Genomic DNA, 18,810 nt, shown 5'->3' on the forward strand with positions numbered 1-18,810 from the left:
ACAAAAACATATTAATATCCATATTGATGATATTTAAACAAGCTCTAAAGTTAGAGTTTCAATCTTACTATTTAAGATAAAACATTATGAATTTACTAGGTAGAGTGATAGCTAGACATAACTTCCTTTCTCCATTATGGTACAAACAGCCACACTACACATTTGTTGGCATTAAAATCACAAGGACATCATATTGACTTTGTTCCCAAAATGGAGTTGTTGAAATTTGAGGAAAATATATGGTTTTGGTGAAACATTTTAATGGAGGAGCTGTCCTTTGGACAGGCGGATGACTAGACTAGTGAGGAATAATTAGTGAAAGTACATTATTGAGAAAAAAAAAATCTTAATTTCTTTTTAAACTATTTAAATTTTTTCTTTTTGAAATAAAAGATGGTCAATCAAAATAATCGAAAAAAAGTACGATAAATATAGTCTTTTCATTGCGCGCTACGCACTCGTATTTAACTGTTAGGATGTCCACCTAAAATTTATTAATCTCGTAGATTTTTTTTCTTCAAAATAATAAGTTACTTCATGCAATGTTATTGACTTCCATCCAATATATTTTAAGGACTAAATCACATATAGTACGTTTTTTCAACTGCCATTTAAAATTATGTGCGCGTTTTTGTCGATGGATTGAAGTTAGACTCAAAATAGTTCGTAATAAAGAGTTATTGTATTATCGAAGAATTTAACATATTTCTTTTTTGGACCGTAAACGATGATTCCATTTCTTTTTAAAATATTCAACATTTTGAGAAAGACCATATTTAAAATCAAAGCCCGTAATATAATAAATAAATTCAAGAAACCAAATCTCGGATTGGGATAAATTAAAAAAATAAAATTATTTGCAACACCATCCTCCGTTGCTTCATTTTTATGAAAATAATTGCTTCATCGATCATGCTTCGATACATCTAAAGTAAGTATCAATTTGAGCCAAATAAAGCAATCAAAACTAAAGTACCAAACCCTCGTACGAGAAAATACATAAAAGCAAATTATTATAAAATAAATAAATATATTTATTCTGCAGTGGCTAAATAATATTAGGGTTGGTGAGAAATAATTAAAATAGAGAGCAAGTAGGTTTAGTGATGGATGATTTTAGGAAAAATTGTGTTACCCTTAAATTGCAGTAGACCCGCAATTACTAGACAATGAAAAATGGGAAGCTAAAAAGCCTACAAATTAAAGCCTAACATTTAAGCATGGGAATAAATAATAATGAAATTTTTCAACTTTGATTGAGAATTATTTAGATTGTTGGTATAAGTATAATTAATATAGGCGTGACTCTTTACGTGCTAGTTGCCACAATTTACATATATATATATATATATATATATATATATAGGTAAGTAGGTTTATTGTGCCAATCTTTAATTTGCCTTTTCGGATCTATCCCTTTATTGTGAAAATAGTAAGTGAAATTCCCAAATTTAAAGTGATATATAGCTTGACAAGTACAAATTAATCTTGAATTATTTTTAATATTTTTATGATTAAAAGTAATGATTGAGAATAAATTGTTCGTATTATTATTTTAATTGAGATGGTAGTTTTAGAAGACGAAAAAATATTTATCTAAGAAATAAGATTTTATTTGTATAGCGTCTAAGAAAGGTAATAATAAAAATAAAAGAATTGATTATTCCCTACATTATAAATTACTACGACTAAAAAAATATGTCAAATCAAGACTATGTAACACGGTCATATAAAGCCCAATTCAAAAATTTAAATTTTGATCGCAATTAATCAACTTTTATTATGATTTTAGCTCTGACCAAAACCTTTGCCATAGTTTTTAGATTTGGTGAATGTTGTTAGCCTATTTTATAAAAACAACGGCTAATAATTAGGTACAGTCGTAGTTAATTAGCACTTACAGTATGTAGTATGTTTTAGTACTCATCAACAAAACAAACTAAATTTAGTTTCACAATTTGAGTAGTTTATTACAATATTACTAAAAGAACTACCCACAAAACGTAAGTTTGAAGAAAACGAAAAAAAGTAGAAAACAACCTGATTTTATGAAAATGAAGAATAATTTCCCATGTGTGCGAAAGTTGGTTAATGATGCTATCACACTGATTTTTTGTAAAGCTAAAAATACATTCAACTAATTGGATGATTAATTTATTTACTTTTGGAATTTTACATTAATCTATAAATTAATTTTCTTTTTTTTTTATTTATAATGTAATGTATTGGTTTATATATTATTTACTCTTATTTGTAATATATCTAAAATATGAAAAATTATTTATTATATGTACGAGAGAGTGGCGTGCCACAATGACTAGTATGATTTAAAACAGAGCAAATGATGGACATGGGTGACAGTGCAGGATAAATAATTATTAGCAGTTAAAAGATAATGTGTATTATTTAAAATAAATTAATAACTATAGTGGTAATTTTGATAGTTTAAAATTTATCATTGCAGTGTCAGAAGCTGACGATTGAGACTGAGATTATCACTGTTGCTTTTTTTTTTTTTGTTTTTTAATAATATTAGTGAAAAGAAAAAATAGGGTTAGTGGGCCTACATTGAAGTGCAACAAATTTTATTATATAGGTGGTGGGCCTGGGCCTATTAAGTCTGTGAGGCCCACTCTATGGTACTGTTTCCAGTTGTGGAAACCACTTCCATCAACTATACCCTCGTCCTACTTCCATTATTGGAATTCTCTGTCTGCCAAAAATATAATAAAATAAATTATTATTTTTTTGTCTGCTTGCATCTTGAGGGGCACTTTGGGTATTTCCTTTTGTGTTTGTTGCCTTCTGAGGTGGGCCCATTCTAGGTTCTTCTTCTCCTTTTCCAAAGGAATATTTTGAGTTTTTTTTTTTTAAATTAATATTGTATTTAATAGTAAATTATTTAATTTAGAATGATGTGAACTACGAGTGTGTGTGAGTATGTGTGTGTTGATTACGAATCTTCAATCAAACGGTTGAGTTTTGGTTCTTTATGCTTCTTGTATTCAAATCTACGCTCCAAGTTCACTTGTGTGTGTCACGATCTACCCATCAATCACTATGTATGAATTTAAATTTAAGTTTTCATGTGATGCACACAATGTTATTTTTTAAGACAAAACATATTAAGACATTAATGTAATAATAGGCACATTAATCATTCTTAGAGAAAATATTAAATTATTTATGTGGTAGGTACAATGTTAGTTTTTAGAGGGTGTTAGGAGTAATCTAAAATTCAAGAAATCACAATAACTTATTTTTATAAATTTTACGTTAAATCTGTTTGACCGATCTGTAAATTAATGTCTCAAGAGATTATTTATCTCTTAATGAGATATTATTTAAACGGTAAGTGATGGGGTTAAGTCATAAATAACTCCTAAATCGATTATCAAATACTTAAAAAAGAGGCATCTGATTATATAAGATGAATATTCACGTCTTTTTTATTTGGATCGAGCCCTATCCAATCCACTCCGACTCGCTGGCATGTTTATCGCCTATTGATCAACAAATCATCTAGCAGTCACGGACCTCTCAATCCATATATTCGTAGTTTATTCTTTATAAATACTAGTTATTTATCATTACTCTATCTGAGTTAAATAAGACCTTGACATGTCAGCTCAGACGTCGAGCCGAATCAATAAGATTCAGACCTCACAACGATAAAATTGTGGGCTGGAGTCTCATAAATATGGACGAATATTTACTTTTGTAATAGTTGTTTGCTTGCTCCGAATCTGATTTTCCAATTTAAAATTACAAACACTTAAAATTTAACTATAACTAGTACATAATTTCTATTTTTAGTTAATCAAGATTGAGAAATTTCAAATCACTTATTTGGGATTTTTGTAAAATAATATCATAGAGTGAATTATGAGCATTACTTTATATGAGAGAATTTTATGCTATTTATCTGATGCTTGTTGAACTATTTAGATTATTACAACATTGAAAGGCTAGAACATATTGTTAGGTTAAATTTGACTTGAGTATGAATTGCTTTAATGCATTTTAATGTTAATAAGTGGTTCAACCATTAGCTCTCCTGGCTAAGTGTACTAACCATTTGAAATTTTGATTTCAAAAATAGTAAATTATTTACCAAATTGTTTTTATTATGCTTTGGATCCCATCATAATTAATTATGAATAAATAATTAGATTTAGAAGATGTTTATATGTCTTTTATAACATTTTATAAGATGTTGAGACGTGTTTGGTAATTTTTTTTTTTTAAACTGATCAGCTTATAAAATTCGTAAATAAAATGTTACGAATTGATAAGCTCCCTAAAAAAGGAAAAGCGTTTTGAAATTATTTTTAAAATTTGACAAATTCATTCAACTTTGGACATATTAATTATATAAAATTATTTATACATAAGTACTAAATTCTTAGTTTTACCTAATTGTTCAAAAACTCAATTCATAATTGCTATTTAATTTAGGCATTTATTTTATATAAAATAATTAATTGGGTAGATGATATAATTATTTGATTCTCGTGATGTAAAGTAGATATTTAATTTTCAACAAACTCATAGTGAGTGGATGATTTTTTTTTTATTTTTTATTATTTCATATAATAGGTTATATATATTCCCAATAAATAGTGGAATAAAAAGAAAACATTATAAATTAGCAAAGAAGAAATGTAAGAAAAGATTCTTGAAAAAAGGAGGCTAAATCCATGAAATAATTAATGTAATTACTATAAAGTCAAATTTTATGTTTTTAAATTGATAGGAATTATGCTTTATCCACTACGGGCATTTTTGTCAATTTTACCATGATAATTAAAATGTGGAGTGCCCTTATTATAAGCTCTCTATAAATAAATAGGCCATGAGTGGAATTACAACAATTCCGGTTGCCCTATTAAATAATTTTAAAGCAAGTATTGATTGGCATTTAATATGTATATTTTTTTTTTTAAATGTGAGTATATGTTTTTATTATACGTACGATGGAACTTTGTTCAATTTAGTACAATTTATTTTCGCTTAGAAATAGATATATTTAAATGTTCTATTCTAGTAGGTGTGAGTACATGTATTATGTGCATTATACTTCTACTACTACTACTACTATCAATTATTATTATTATTATTAGGGTAAATTATATTTTATTATCTTTATTATGCCTGTTTTTACACATTATTGGCGTCTAAATTCTTTTTTCTATCAATTTATCATCTTAACTTTGCTAAATTTTGCACTTTACCATATATGATAGGTTTTGTATTGATTTTTTTGTCAAAAAAATATTACATGCTGTGCATATGTGAAAAATATCACATTGCATAACTCTTAAATATTATATGTGTACTGCATGTGATATCCTTTTGACAAAAAACTTGGTGAAAAAATAATTATAAATGGCAAGGTGCAAAATTTCATAAAGTTGATATGATAAGTTGACAAAAAAAAAATTAGATGCTAAAGTATAATTTATAGCTGGGTTGACAAAATATAATTAATTATTATTATTATTATTATTATTATTATTATGGAGTATATATAAATAGAAGGACAAACGAACACTACTAGAGGGAAAATAAAAAATAAAAAAAAAATCAGCTCTATTGTGCGTATACGGAAAAGATTTTTGGACAAATTGAAATAAAAATACGTAAACCTTTTTATAAGACAAAATAAATAACGCATGGAAATGATTCAATAGTTATGAAAATTTGATGTTAAAATCAACATCGAACTACTTAACGAGTAAAATTCTTACTAAATTTGTTGCTAATCCACATTAATAATCAACGAATTCCACTATTTTGTAAGAAATATATGTCGTTGCTATTAGCGTTATTTCTTGTAGTAAAATATTATTAAAATAAACTAACACCTATATTAGTGGAGCTTGATTAAACCTGCATCAATAATAATCATATTTTTGTAGTCGTCGACATTTGAAACTTACTACTGGAAAAATACTATTTTGTCCTTTTATAATATGAAAAATGAGCAAAAGAAAAAAAAAATCATATGAAAGAATGTAGCAAATTATCCCATGTGTTTTTCATAGAAAATTTTTTGCTTATTTCACATATTCACGGTGTAAATTGTATTTAACTCGACTTATAATATATATATATATATATATATATATAATAATTAAGATTTTAGAATGGTAAATGTTTTTTCATTTATTTTTAATTTCTTAGCTTTAATTGCTCCATCCAACTTGGTACCAAATTAGGAACAAAATCATTTAGGAGGTTAGAGAAATTGCAGCAAATTATTTAACTTCTTTATATGGGAAAATTATGATTTGAACAACTCTTGTTTGGACACTCTATTTCAGACCATCGATCAAGAACATGATGTTTCTGTAGCCTTGTCAACTGTGTCTGGTCCTTATGGGATGACATATTCTTGAATTCACTTTCACCAAACAGTTCCTTAATTATTTTATTTACCCTTTTTCTCTTTCTAATTGCTTATTTACAAACACATCGGTCAACATTAATGGCATAATCATAATTAGATTAATCACTGTTTTTTTTGCTTTCAATAAAAACGTGAATCACAGCTATACTGAATTTAGACGCTTTCTTTGGTCATTGGTTTTATGACCTGGACACGATTTCAATGTTAATTAAAACACAACCTTTGTGTATCAAAGACATGATCCCGCAGGCTCGTTTGGTTGGTGTCATCAAAATTATTTTGATTTGGTCCCCTAGTTTTCTCATAATATTATTAAAGTGTCTTTTTGGGAATTGCACGATGTTTGGCTAAATTTATTTTTAAAACATTCATATATTTTATAAATATAAAACAGAGCTCAAGAGATTTTAGGTCTCTTTTGAAAAAAAGATTTTTAAGTATTTGGATAAAATAAAATTATAAAATTTATAAAATATTGTCGATAAAATTTATTTTAATCACAACAATAAATTATATAGTTCTGATAGTGATAATTATTTTATAAAAGAATTGTTATCAGCAAGAATTAGCAATAAAAAAGTGTATAAAAAATTATCACTAAAAATAATTAACGAAACATATGTACCACGACCTAGTGATAATAAATAAATGCTATATATAACTATTTTGTGTTACTGTAGATGTGTTTCTAATCATCTACAATGACAACTTTATGCACAATTTTTGTCACTAACAATTGAGTATGGTAAGACTAAAATCATTGTCGCTGAATATACATTAGCCCCAAAATATCTCTAGAGTATTTATAGGTATTTGTACAGGTTGATGTACGGGTCGTGATCTTAACCTTTCAGGTATTAAGTGATCGACGATGGTGATTCTGAATCAGCTGGTTAGGTCTGGAGCCGATTTGGATAAATAATGCCTAGATCTCAGTCATGTTCGGGCATTTTGAGATCCTATAGGCATATTTTGCTCTTTAAAAGCCCATCTTGTTAGACCCCTATAATTATTGAATAAAATTTGCGTTGGTACAAATTGACTCGCTTGATAAAGATGGGCCACTTTCTATTATATATTATATGATTGACTCCCTCTACCTGTGTGATGTGGGGACCAAATTTTGGCTGTTGAAATAACCGATATGACTTCAAGCTTTGCAAGAATTACTAAACACCCAAGAATCCATTGCATTTTTGTTCTTGAGACAAACCTGATGTGGTGAGATCCTCATCTATTGAGATTTTATGATCTTCTTACAATCGACGTAATTCAATTGCTCATGTTATCTTGATGTGGCTAGTTCAATGGAACACCAATGGCAAATACCCAAACCCTCTAAATGTTAGCTAGATATGTACTGTTGACAGATTTATAACAACACAAACCGACTTATTTGATTTAAGCATCAGAAATAATAACTAGAATTTATCCAATATTCTCTGGGTTTTTTTTTCTCCTATGGGGCAACCAACACCGACCTTAAATTTCCCTGAATTTGATACAAGAGTACGAGGAAAGTTGGATTTATTGTATAAATATTACATTCCAAAAATGAGAAAAGGCAAATAAATGAAACAAAGAAAATCGTATATCATTGTTTATATTGTGATGAAATAGAGAGGTGCTATAATTATAAAATGACGATTCTAACACTGTTGTATTATATTCTGATAATTTCAGAGATATCTTTTAATGATAAAATAATTAACTTATTCAATCTTTTAAACTTTACTTTAATCTACCTGCTCAATTAATATATTTTACTATTTATAGTATATTTTAAAATATAAAATATTTATTATATAAATATAAAATCAATATGCCACAGTTGCTAGTAGTAATAAAAAAGTTGGTATAGCTTTCGTGGGTGGGGACGCGCGGGGAAGTGAGAGTGGGGAGAGAAGCAGGATTAATAAATACGAGGTACATGGTAAGAAAGGGAGGTGGAAGAACAGGAGGGGGAAGGGAGTGGGCCCTCCTCCTGTACTCTTGGATTGGACTTTTCTGGAAAGTATTTCCTTTTATTGCTATTATTCCATTTTCCTTTTCTGAGACCAAACCCCTCTTTCCTCTCTGCCGTGGCCCTCACTCGCAATAATTCCTCCCCTCCCTTTTCCCAACAATGCCCTCCCCATTTCCATCTATTTACTTCATTCATCATCATTGTAATTAATTGGATTGTAATTGTTGGTGGTGGTTTTTTCTTTTTTTTTTTTCATTTTATTTTTGGAAGGATCTATTAATTAAAAAAATTATATTATTCAATAATTTTATTATTTATTATAAAGTGTTTGTCTGAACTGAATACTTATATATTCGATGGCCAAAATATTAATATAATAATATAATTGCAAATACAGTATAATCATAGGATGATCTATTATAAAATACACAATGTACGTGTTTTCATACATATGATATAGGACGATGGATTTTCTCTAAAAATTATATATATGGTATAGTATTTTTTAATAAATAAATATTCAATATATTTATTATTTATTTTGTAGCGTGCAATATTTTTTAGTTAAAAAAATACATGCATGTTAGGACTGCATACTACGCCAACTAGTATACAATAAAAAAAAAAAGCCCAAAAGAAATATACATATACGTATATGATGTGAATAATTCATAAAGTTAAACATATTATAACCTATTATTAGTGTTTTGAGGCTTGAGGCGACAACCATGCATGTAGAGTCCTAGACCTAAAATAATTCACAATGTAGATCTGCAAATATAATGTAAAAAATTTAAGTCCTTAGAGAAGACAAATTTAATTTTAAATATCACAAGGGTAAAATTAATCTTTATATTTTTTTTACTATTGTAGTTTTATTATATACCAAAGTGTTAAATAACAACCTCATTTAAAAATTCTAATTATTAGATAAGATAATTATTGTAAATATTAATATCTTAATACATACGTGTCTCTTCGCGTGCAAATCCTGCATGTAAAATATATTTCTTTTAGCAATGGTGGCCGAAGACCTTTAATTTGTTTGACTTAAGAATGTTGGACGACCATTTCTTATAAAAATTTAAACTAATAGAGAAGAAAATTGCTCAAGATAATGATATACTTAAGTTCGATCGAATTAATTTAATTACGAAGTAAGTATGATATACTTATCATGTAATTTAATTATTTTTTTGAACTAAAAATGAATTATACTACAAATATATAATTGATATAGTTTGAAATTGGAACTTATGGTTGAATAGGTTGTGCGGACTAAGTAATATTTTGGGAAAGGGTAAGTGGGGCGGGGAATGGAAGTGGCATGGTGAAAATGAGGCAACAGAAACAGAATTGGGAGTGTTGCTGTGGGGGTGACGTGAGATTGAATGAATGAAAATGAAATGATAATTAGTGTAGCTAATTAAGGCAATTGAGTAATAACCCATCCATCTACTCTTGCTGCTGTCTATTTCCATTAGTGGGTAATGAAGGGAGAAAACTATGAGGAGAGAGAATGGATGAGAGAGAAGGGAGTGGTGGAATTGCTTTTCGATTTGGTTAACGTCGGAAAGTTGCGTAAGAAAGAGATGGTTCTTTCTTTTCCTTTTTCATTGTTTTTTCAATTATTTTAAGAAAAATATCATCAATATTTTATTTTTTTCGACATAACACATAATTCAGTGTATTTATTTTATTTTTAGTTTATTCTGTATTAATACATTAATTATTCTGAGATAAATACTCTATTTTTTATTAAGTGGGAATACAACGGTATAATTAAGAATAATTATAATAAATTTATATAAAATAAGATAAATATTTATATATTTAGTAAAATTCGAACTCATGATCTAAAATTTGTTGCTACAATGTCAATCTTAATCAGAATAAACATGTTACGAAACCATACAAAAATCTTTGTTGGTTTTTATCCTTAATAAATTAAAAAAGAAACAAGAAAAAATTAGGAAGAACCAATGAGAATACAAAAGGTGAAAAGAGGGGGCAGAGAGAGATAGATTTGGAGGGTCAGTGCAGTGAAGGCTATCTATGTATGTACGTAGGTTGTAATAAAAGCGTACAAATGTATAGATACAGGGAATAGATAAAGAAATATATAGAGAGAGAGAGCTTAAAGGGAAGCGAAGTGGTTAAATGGAACACCCACAGCAGACATATATAAATAGAAAGAGTTTTAGAAAACCATCTCTCAAAGTATTTATGACTTGATTGAACATAGCAGCAAAAAAGGGCTTCTCCATCTTTCCCCCCTCCCCCCTCTCTCTCTACTCCTTAGACCCCTTCTCTTTATATTATATGATGATACTTAGTCCATTTCCTTGAAACCCCCCAAGAGAGAGAGAGAAAGAGAGAGAGAGAGAGAGAGAGAGAGATTCTGCTTTCGGCCAAACCTTGAAAACTGGCCTCGTCTATGCAGTATTGGGCAGCTTGCTAGGGAAGAAGGGTATTATGTAGACAAGAGAGATCTAAGTCCAACAGTTGGGAGTGGGAATTTATTACAACATCTTTTTTTTTTTTTTTTGGTGCAAGAACAAGCTCTTTTTTTTTGGCAACTCTATGGTCCTAGGTTCTTTATGTTCTGTACATACAGTTTAATGGTTGAAGCATTGTTATTGTTTTTCTCAAGTATATAAGCACCTCAAGGGAATGGAATATCTATAATTTTCTCTACTATTCGTAGAGAGAGAGAGAGAAGAGAGAGAGGAGATAGAGAGAGAGAGTTTCTGGTTCTTGATGAGACACTGCTGATCAGAATTCAGAGAGAGATAAGGGAAGCAGAAAAACCCCCATCATATCTCTCTGCTGTTGTACTTGTACCCGTTTGCTGTTTCGGGTTGCTGGGCTTCAATTTCTGTGGTTCAAGAAATGTGGGATCTCAACGATTCGCCGGATCAAAGAAGGGATGATGAATCTGAGGGGGGCTCTGATGAAAAGGGCAAGCGGGTCGGATCCGTTTCTAATTCAAGCTCGTCGGCAGTGGTGGTGGAGGAGGGGTCGGAAGAAGAAGACACGGAGAGAGCAGGTGGGAAGAAGAGGAGCAGCAAGATATTCGGGTTTTCTGTGTCACACGACTACAACAACGACGACGATGCCGGCCCCTGCTCGTCGCCGGTGACCCGGCAGTTCTTTCCGGTGGATGAGTCGGAAATGGCGGGACCACCCAATTTCCCCAGGGCCCACTGGGTCGGAGTTAAATTCTGCCAGTCGGAGCCCCACGGCGGAGGTGGAGGCAGCTCCACCTTTGGGAAGGCAGCGGCGGAGTTGGCGCAGCCTCTCAAGAAGAGCCGCCGGGGCCCCAGGTCCCGCAGCTCCCAGTATCGCGGCGTCACGTTTTACCGGAGAACAGGCCGTTGGGAGTCGCATATATGGTACATAAACACACAAATATATGTATATATATATATATATATCTTTTACTTAGCTTTCTCTTACAACTCTTCCATTTTCTGATTCAGGGACTGCGGAAAGCAAGTTTATCTAGGTAGGTTTTTTTGTTTTTTTCTTTGAAATTCTTGAGAAATATTATCCCTTTGATTAATCTGATTGGTCAAATGGGGTTTGTATCTTTCATTGCAACCTCTTTACGTAATGTATAGGTGGATTCGACACAGCACACGCCGCAGCCAGGTGAGAGCTGCTCTCCTCACACTTTCTTCCCCAATTTCTGTCAAAAACAAACAAAAACACTCACTAACATTCAAGAATGAATCGCAGAGCATACGATAGAGCAGCCATTAAATTCCGAGGCGTTGAAGCAGACATAAACTTCAGCTTAGAGGAATACGAAGAGGACTTAAAACAGGTAGGTACATAAGAAAAAGAAAGAGCTAGCTGGGGTGCTGTTAATGTTTTGTTTGCATTTCACCCTCCCTTATCGTGTACAGTGCTACTCCCTTATCTTCAACAGTAACAGTAGTGATTTCTTTAATTCTTGGTTGGATGAGATGGGATTGGGCGGTGGGGGGTTAATTAAGTTTATTAGAATAATTATTGTGTGAATTTAAAGGCAGGCAAACATGAAAAATAATATCGGACGGTGCAATTTTGTGATCAGATGAGCAATCTAACAAAGGAGGAATTTGTGCATGTACTTCGGAGACAAAGTACGGGGTTTCCAAGAGGGAGTTCCAAGTATAGAGGTGTTACTTTGCACAAATGTGGTAGATGGGAAGCCAGAATGGGCCAGTTCTTAGGCAAAAAGTAACCAATCCATTCATCTCTCTCTCTCTTTCTCTTACATTTTTGCAGCTTTCTTTAATTATTTAGTAATTTCCGCATCACTTTTCTTGGTTTTTATTTTCATCATTCATCAGACTTTGGTTTAAAGTAATAATAATAATGATAATGATCCTAGTTAACACTGTCTTCTTTTCTTGAGACAGGTATGTTTATTTGGGTCTCTTTGATACTGAAATTGAAGCTGCCAGGTGGGTTTTAATTTCGAGTTTATTATAAATAATGTTTCAAGAATTAGTCCAAATTTATCATTATTCATGTAATAATAGTGGCGAGGGAATTGATTTTTCTTTGTTGTAAATTAGACATATAGATTGGAGCTGAATTAATTATGTTTTTGTTGTTGTAGGGCTTATGACAAAGCCGCCATAAAATGTAATGGAAAGGAAGCTGTTACCAATTTTGAACCCAGCATTTATGAAGATGAACTAAAAGCAGCAGGTGCGTACGTACAACATAAATAAAACATACATACATACATACATATATATAGGTTATTATGTGATTTTAATTTCTTGTTCTGTAGTAATTGTTTGAAGTTGTTATGGCTGGAGACAGGAAATCAATTAATTATTACATCCTTAAGTTTTTTGTGTGTATGTATCATGATCAGAGTCTTCCAACAACGCAGCAATAGACCACAATCTAGACCTAAGTTTGGGAAATTCATCAGCTTCCCAACAAGGTGGCCGAGGGTTTAGAGAGCACCACCAACCTTTGTCCACGATGCAATTTGAAGTCGATTGGAGACGCAACGCCAACGGATTTAGACCGGAGGTATATACATATCTAATACGACAAGTGATCATTTTCTTTGCAGAATTTCGACATTAATTAATGTTATTAAATCTTCAGAGAAATAATCGAGACGGATACGAGACAGAAACCTTGCAGCTCCTAAGCCAAACACACCTTCATTCTCCCGGCAGCTCGTTAAAGGTCAATAACGAAGCAGCGCAGAGATTCGGCCCCCCCGTGAGGAAAACAAATGAACCCCACATGCTCCCGATGTTCCACAACAGACCATTCCCCCCAGCACAAAGTTACCATGTAAGTGTTCTTACAACTTCCTAGTTTACAACAAATTCTCGATTAATCAAACCAATCATATAACAATTGTAATTCACTTATGTATCAGTTTCCTGGAGGAGGGAGCGTTAACGTTAACGTTAACGATGGGGGGAGGAACGTGGCCATCGGAGGAGGAGATCAGGTTTCTGTTTGTGTTTCTCGAAATGAACAGCAATGGCAAATGAATCAAGCTCAGTTGTTTGCTACTGCTGCAGCATCATCAGGATTCCCGCAGGCTCAGGCACTTAGACCCCAGAACTGGCTCCAGAAAAATGGGATCCACCCACTTATCAGACCCTCCTAATCCTAATCCTAATCCTAATCCATTCACTTGTTTTCTGCTGTCCCATTTCTTACAACTCAGTTCTAATTAATATTCAGCCTTCAAAGAATCAAAAATATGTCCAATTAGATCTTTTCTCTAGGTCTGTAAACATTCATGCTTTCACCTTCTCCCTCTCTCTTAATTAATCTCTAAATAAATGCAGTTAGTGCAAAAATAATTATTAGGATATATATATATATATATTAATTAGAATGAAATAAAAAAAAAAAGATAGGGCAGAGAGAATTAATGAAGTGCTTTTCCTATTTTATTTGAAATATATATTATAAGGGTTATATGTAATTTTTCTCCCTATATATATATGATGTGAGATCTAACGATTTTTAAATCAAGGTGACAAATATAAATTTATTATTAAAAAATACTAAGCATGGTGCTTGTTCCGCATCTATCATGTCCATAGGTTTTGGCTCTATTTTAAAAAATACAAATTTTTTTACTGATTTTTATTAAAGGAGCTTTTGGAATGTTTCGACTATCATATCACAAAGGGATAAATTATATTTAACCCTATATAATAAATAACATAGATTCTATATCGGTATGTAGCCTGTATATATAAAATTGAATTATTTAGATCTGGTAAATAAAGTTCTTTAATATATATATATACATTTATTAATTGTTTTTGTTACTGTTAATGTTATTTAAAAGTCTTTGGTTAATTTCTGTTATTTGAAGAATTATAAAATAAAAAGGAGTGAATATAAAAAAGTGGAAATAGGGGGTGGTTTGTTATCGGAAACATCACAGGATTGGTGGTGAATTGTCGCAATCGTTGGTTGTCCTTTGAATCAGTTCTTTCATGAGCAAAAGCAATTCAGACAGACAATTGCTATTATGATGAGAGGGACTTAACCTAACTCTACTAAAGCCTCAAACCCAACCCACCCCCCACCCCCCACAAAATAATTCCCTACTTTTACTTTTTTCTTACAACCAACAAATTCCTTACGAGGTTTTAGTCATCATCCTTAAAAGAATACTATTTAAAAAGAACAAAGAAAAAAAATCAAGAACCCTAGCTCGTCGCTTATCCAACAATTGAAATTTTCTTTCTTATTTGCACTAGGCGTAAAATATCGAATCATTTGAAATATAATAAAACAATTCGATCTATAATATTAAAAAATTTTCGTACGATAACGTCCGTTCAATATTAGATTTTCAGAAAAAAAAAATAAAGCTTCGGTAATGCTAAAATTGCCACCACAGCCCTTTGAAAATTAAATAAATATGTCACATATTTCTAAAGTTTCAATAATTTTTAAATATTGAGAAGGTATTTATAATTTTATTAAATTTTTAATAAAAATAATTTATGTATCCTAAAAAAAAAAACTAACATCTATCTAGATATACATACAGTGTAGATTAAGATTATCCAACCCCATTTTTGAAACTTGCGTGGAGGACAAAATGATTAAGATATTCGCTGAATTTGCATACTATTGGGAGTCGTAGTTGATTATTTTATGCACTGAATACCTTCCATTTTTGTACATGACCTGATGCTCAATTATAATATTATTTCATTATATATGTATATAATTAATTAATATTTGTTAACAGGGCGCACCTTGTTGTACGTGAGGAACTTACATTATTTATTTATTAAAAAAATATTTAACCTTTTAATTAAATAATTAATTATTCTAATAGTGTATTTGTGGAGGATTTGAGGGGCAGGTTCATGCCCCCTACCTGTAATTTTTTTAACAATATATATAATAATATGTTTTGCTTTCTCCTCTCTGTTCCTTTTTGACTGCACAGAGCCAATTGATGTTGTCCCAGTTGACAACTAGGTAATTAAGGTTTGGTTCGAGGTTGTTCTATGATCTGCTGCTACTCACCTCACCTGCTCCCACATCACAGTCCATCCATATATATATAAGCTTTTAAAACGAGCTAATATGCCTAAAATCCTCCTATATAGCAACCTAGAAGTCACAAAATTGTTAGAACCACACCAAGAAAGTTCTATTTATCCCTTCCAGCTTGAGTTAAATAGGTAAGAAATGATGGGGCAGCAAAAAAAAAATTGTACCTACGACGTAGAGACCAACTATTTATAAATTTATTCAATTGTATGATTTCATGTGAACCACATATCTGTAAATGATCGGTGGAGTTCATGTATATTAGGGTTTTAATAAGATCAATGCCGAATCATAATGACACAAAACGAATAGCACGGATTTAAAATTAACTATTGTTTGAAATTGAGTTGATTTTATAAATTTTGATACGACTTTCACCATAGTTGGAAATTATAATACTTTTATTATATTTCCTTCATTCAATCATATATAGTTGCTCTTGAATTAAATTTTTGATCGACTTAATTGTGTTGTAAATGTTCTACTTGTAACAATATCAATTCTTGATATCATGTAAGATAAATTATTCAAATTTAGGGCCTAAGTTTTAAAATATATATTGGTTACATATAGTTTTTATTGTAATAATGATGCAAATATTATTAAATTTACATATTTTGGCAAGCCTTAGAGTTTGAGAGGGGGCAGAAAGAGGAATATGGAATGCAGTATAGGCTGAGAAGCTGCTTGTTAGATTATTTCCTCCTCGGCATAGGATCCTCGGAACTCCGTAAAAGCCTACACATCACGTTCCCCCCCCCCCCCCCCCCCCCCCCCCCCCCCCCCCCCCCCCCTTTCTCTCTTGGGCTTTTATTTTATTTATATTTAAGTAAAATACTATATTTTTAAATCAACAACATACTATCACAACATTAAGGACGCATTACATAATATTTTTGGATTATACAAAAAAAATAACATACCAACAACTTTAAATCAAATAAATAAAAGAAAAAATGCAAGCAACCCCCTTGTGATATCCCAAATGAGCAAATTATCCCCTTATGAAAAAATAAATAGCGATTTACCTCCTTATATTTTTTAAAATGAAGCAATTTACCTCCCTTTTAAAAAGTACAGGAGTGTAGATTGTTTTATTTTTTCAAAGGGAGGTAATGTGCTCATTTTCAATAAATAAATAACATACCACTATTAAAAATAAATTAAAGACTATATAAACTAACAATCTTTTAATTATATGATGTCAACCTCACTATACAGATAAGAAATCATTGGTCTCCACGCTATCTATTTAAGCATATAATTTGTTCAATTGGCTAAATTCATATCATAATTAAAATAGATAATTTGTTGTAATTATTTATACGTGTGAAGTTTTGGGGAAAAACATGTGGTGGAGAAACGAAGTGGTGGTGTGAACATGTGACAGCCTGAGCTTGGGGAGTTGGTGAAAATAAATAAAGAAATATGAGGATAAAACAGTCAATGACAAGAAATGGCTTCGGACAGTAGGTACAATTTTGGAAGATGTGTGGGGACTTTTAAAAGGATGTGGCGCTCGGACCTTTCCCAATTTAGAATTCTCTCTCTCTCTTCTAATTTTTTGGATTAAGTAAAAATAATATATCTTAAGAAATAAATTATAAACATAATAGTCATTTTCTTATGGTTTGAAGAATATTTTTGTATATCGAATCGGTAGAGATTCAATTTTTTTATAAATTACCACAGAAAGTGATTGGCCTGGTCTAAGAAATAGATAAAATAAAATACCAAAAAAGAAGTTAAAAAATCTTGAGATAATTGCAAAATAATACAACAATTCATGTATTTTTTTGGGAGTCGCATACTCCCGTATGACATTATACTCAATGTGGGCAGTGTGCTACTAACTAATTACATTAATATAAATAAATTGATAAATACATTGATTCAATCAATGAACTTAAGACGAATACTCAAATTTTACAATAAATTTATAAAATGAGACAGATCAGCAATACATCTAATAGAACTCGAACTTATTTATGGGACGGGAGTTTTAACTATTAATTTGTGGATTTTAGTACAACGGAGAGAGTGGTGTTTGGTTCTAGTCATTTACTGCACAGAATTAGCATACTATGTTAGAAATGGATCATTTTCATTCATTCATTCACATTTAAGATTTGCAGAAAAGATGGTACTGTCTATTTTCCTGAATTGTTCTGGTCCAGGTCGCAGCGGTCGGGCCGGGTATGGTCCCATCCATTTCTGGCAATTTTGATTTGGAATATATGAAGTGATTCGTTTTGCAATTGAGTTAGGATTCAGATAATAACATGTTTCCTATATGCAAATACTATACATAATTATTATTTTAATTTGTTATTTTTTGAATTATTAATTTATTCTTTCTTTTTGGGAACCTATGTTTCGAATTTTAATTTTTAGTGAAGAAAATGAAATGAGAAAAAAATACATTGAAGAATTAAAGGATAACTTACAAAGATTCGGACGAGAAATAATGATTATAATAGAAAAAGATAATACTTTAAATGGGCCATAAATATTTAATTGAGTTGGCATTGTTTCTCTTTAATAAAAAAGAGATTTTAGTTCAAAACTAGATTGTCCGTCCCTTAACCCATTGTAATAAAAAAATCAAACGGACAATATTTTGAGGAAAAGACAAATTTTGGTAGTGTAGGATGGAGGGAGGGAGTGCAGCCAGTAATTCACCACTGGATTTTAACCTTTTTGACCTAAATCTAACAACTGAAATTGCACAAATCCTATTGGTCATAAACTCACTCATTCAAAGTACTCTCCCCCCAATAAATGATTTTCTCTTTTGTCACTTTTCAGCGAAAACTTAGGCCAACAGAAAGGGATGGATCAACCCATCTATATATCTCCATTGCCACAT

The 18,810-nt window shown here is 31.0% G+C and overlaps 1 protein-coding gene across 2 annotated transcripts; it reads left to right on the top strand.

Moving 5' to 3' along the window:
* On the top strand, positions 10,568-14,167 carry LOC105176219 (floral homeotic protein APETALA 2-like). Of its 2 annotated transcripts, none has more exons than XM_011098948.2 (10): positions 10,568-11,773; positions 11,861-11,886; positions 12,002-12,032; positions 12,120-12,207; positions 12,460-12,605; positions 12,788-12,832; positions 12,991-13,082; positions 13,273-13,418; positions 13,497-13,691; positions 13,780-14,167. In XM_011098948.2, exons 1-10 carry the CDS (start codon positions 11,271-11,273, stop codon positions 14,014-14,016), a joined length of 1,509 nt encoding a protein of 502 aa, XP_011097250.1. In that variant the 5' UTR covers positions 10,568-11,270; the 3' UTR covers positions 14,017-14,167. The 2 variants fall into 2 exon arrangements, with proteins under 2 accessions (XP_011097250.1, XP_011097248.1); XM_011098946.2 differs by having other exon boundaries at positions 10,573-11,773; positions 13,255-13,418.

Source organism: Sesamum indicum, linkage group LG13 (genome assembly GCF_000512975.1).
Source record: "Sesamum indicum cultivar Zhongzhi No. 13 linkage group LG13, S_indicum_v1.0, whole genome shotgun sequence".
Taxonomy (NCBI): Eukaryota; Viridiplantae; Streptophyta; class Magnoliopsida; order Lamiales; family Pedaliaceae; genus Sesamum; species Sesamum indicum.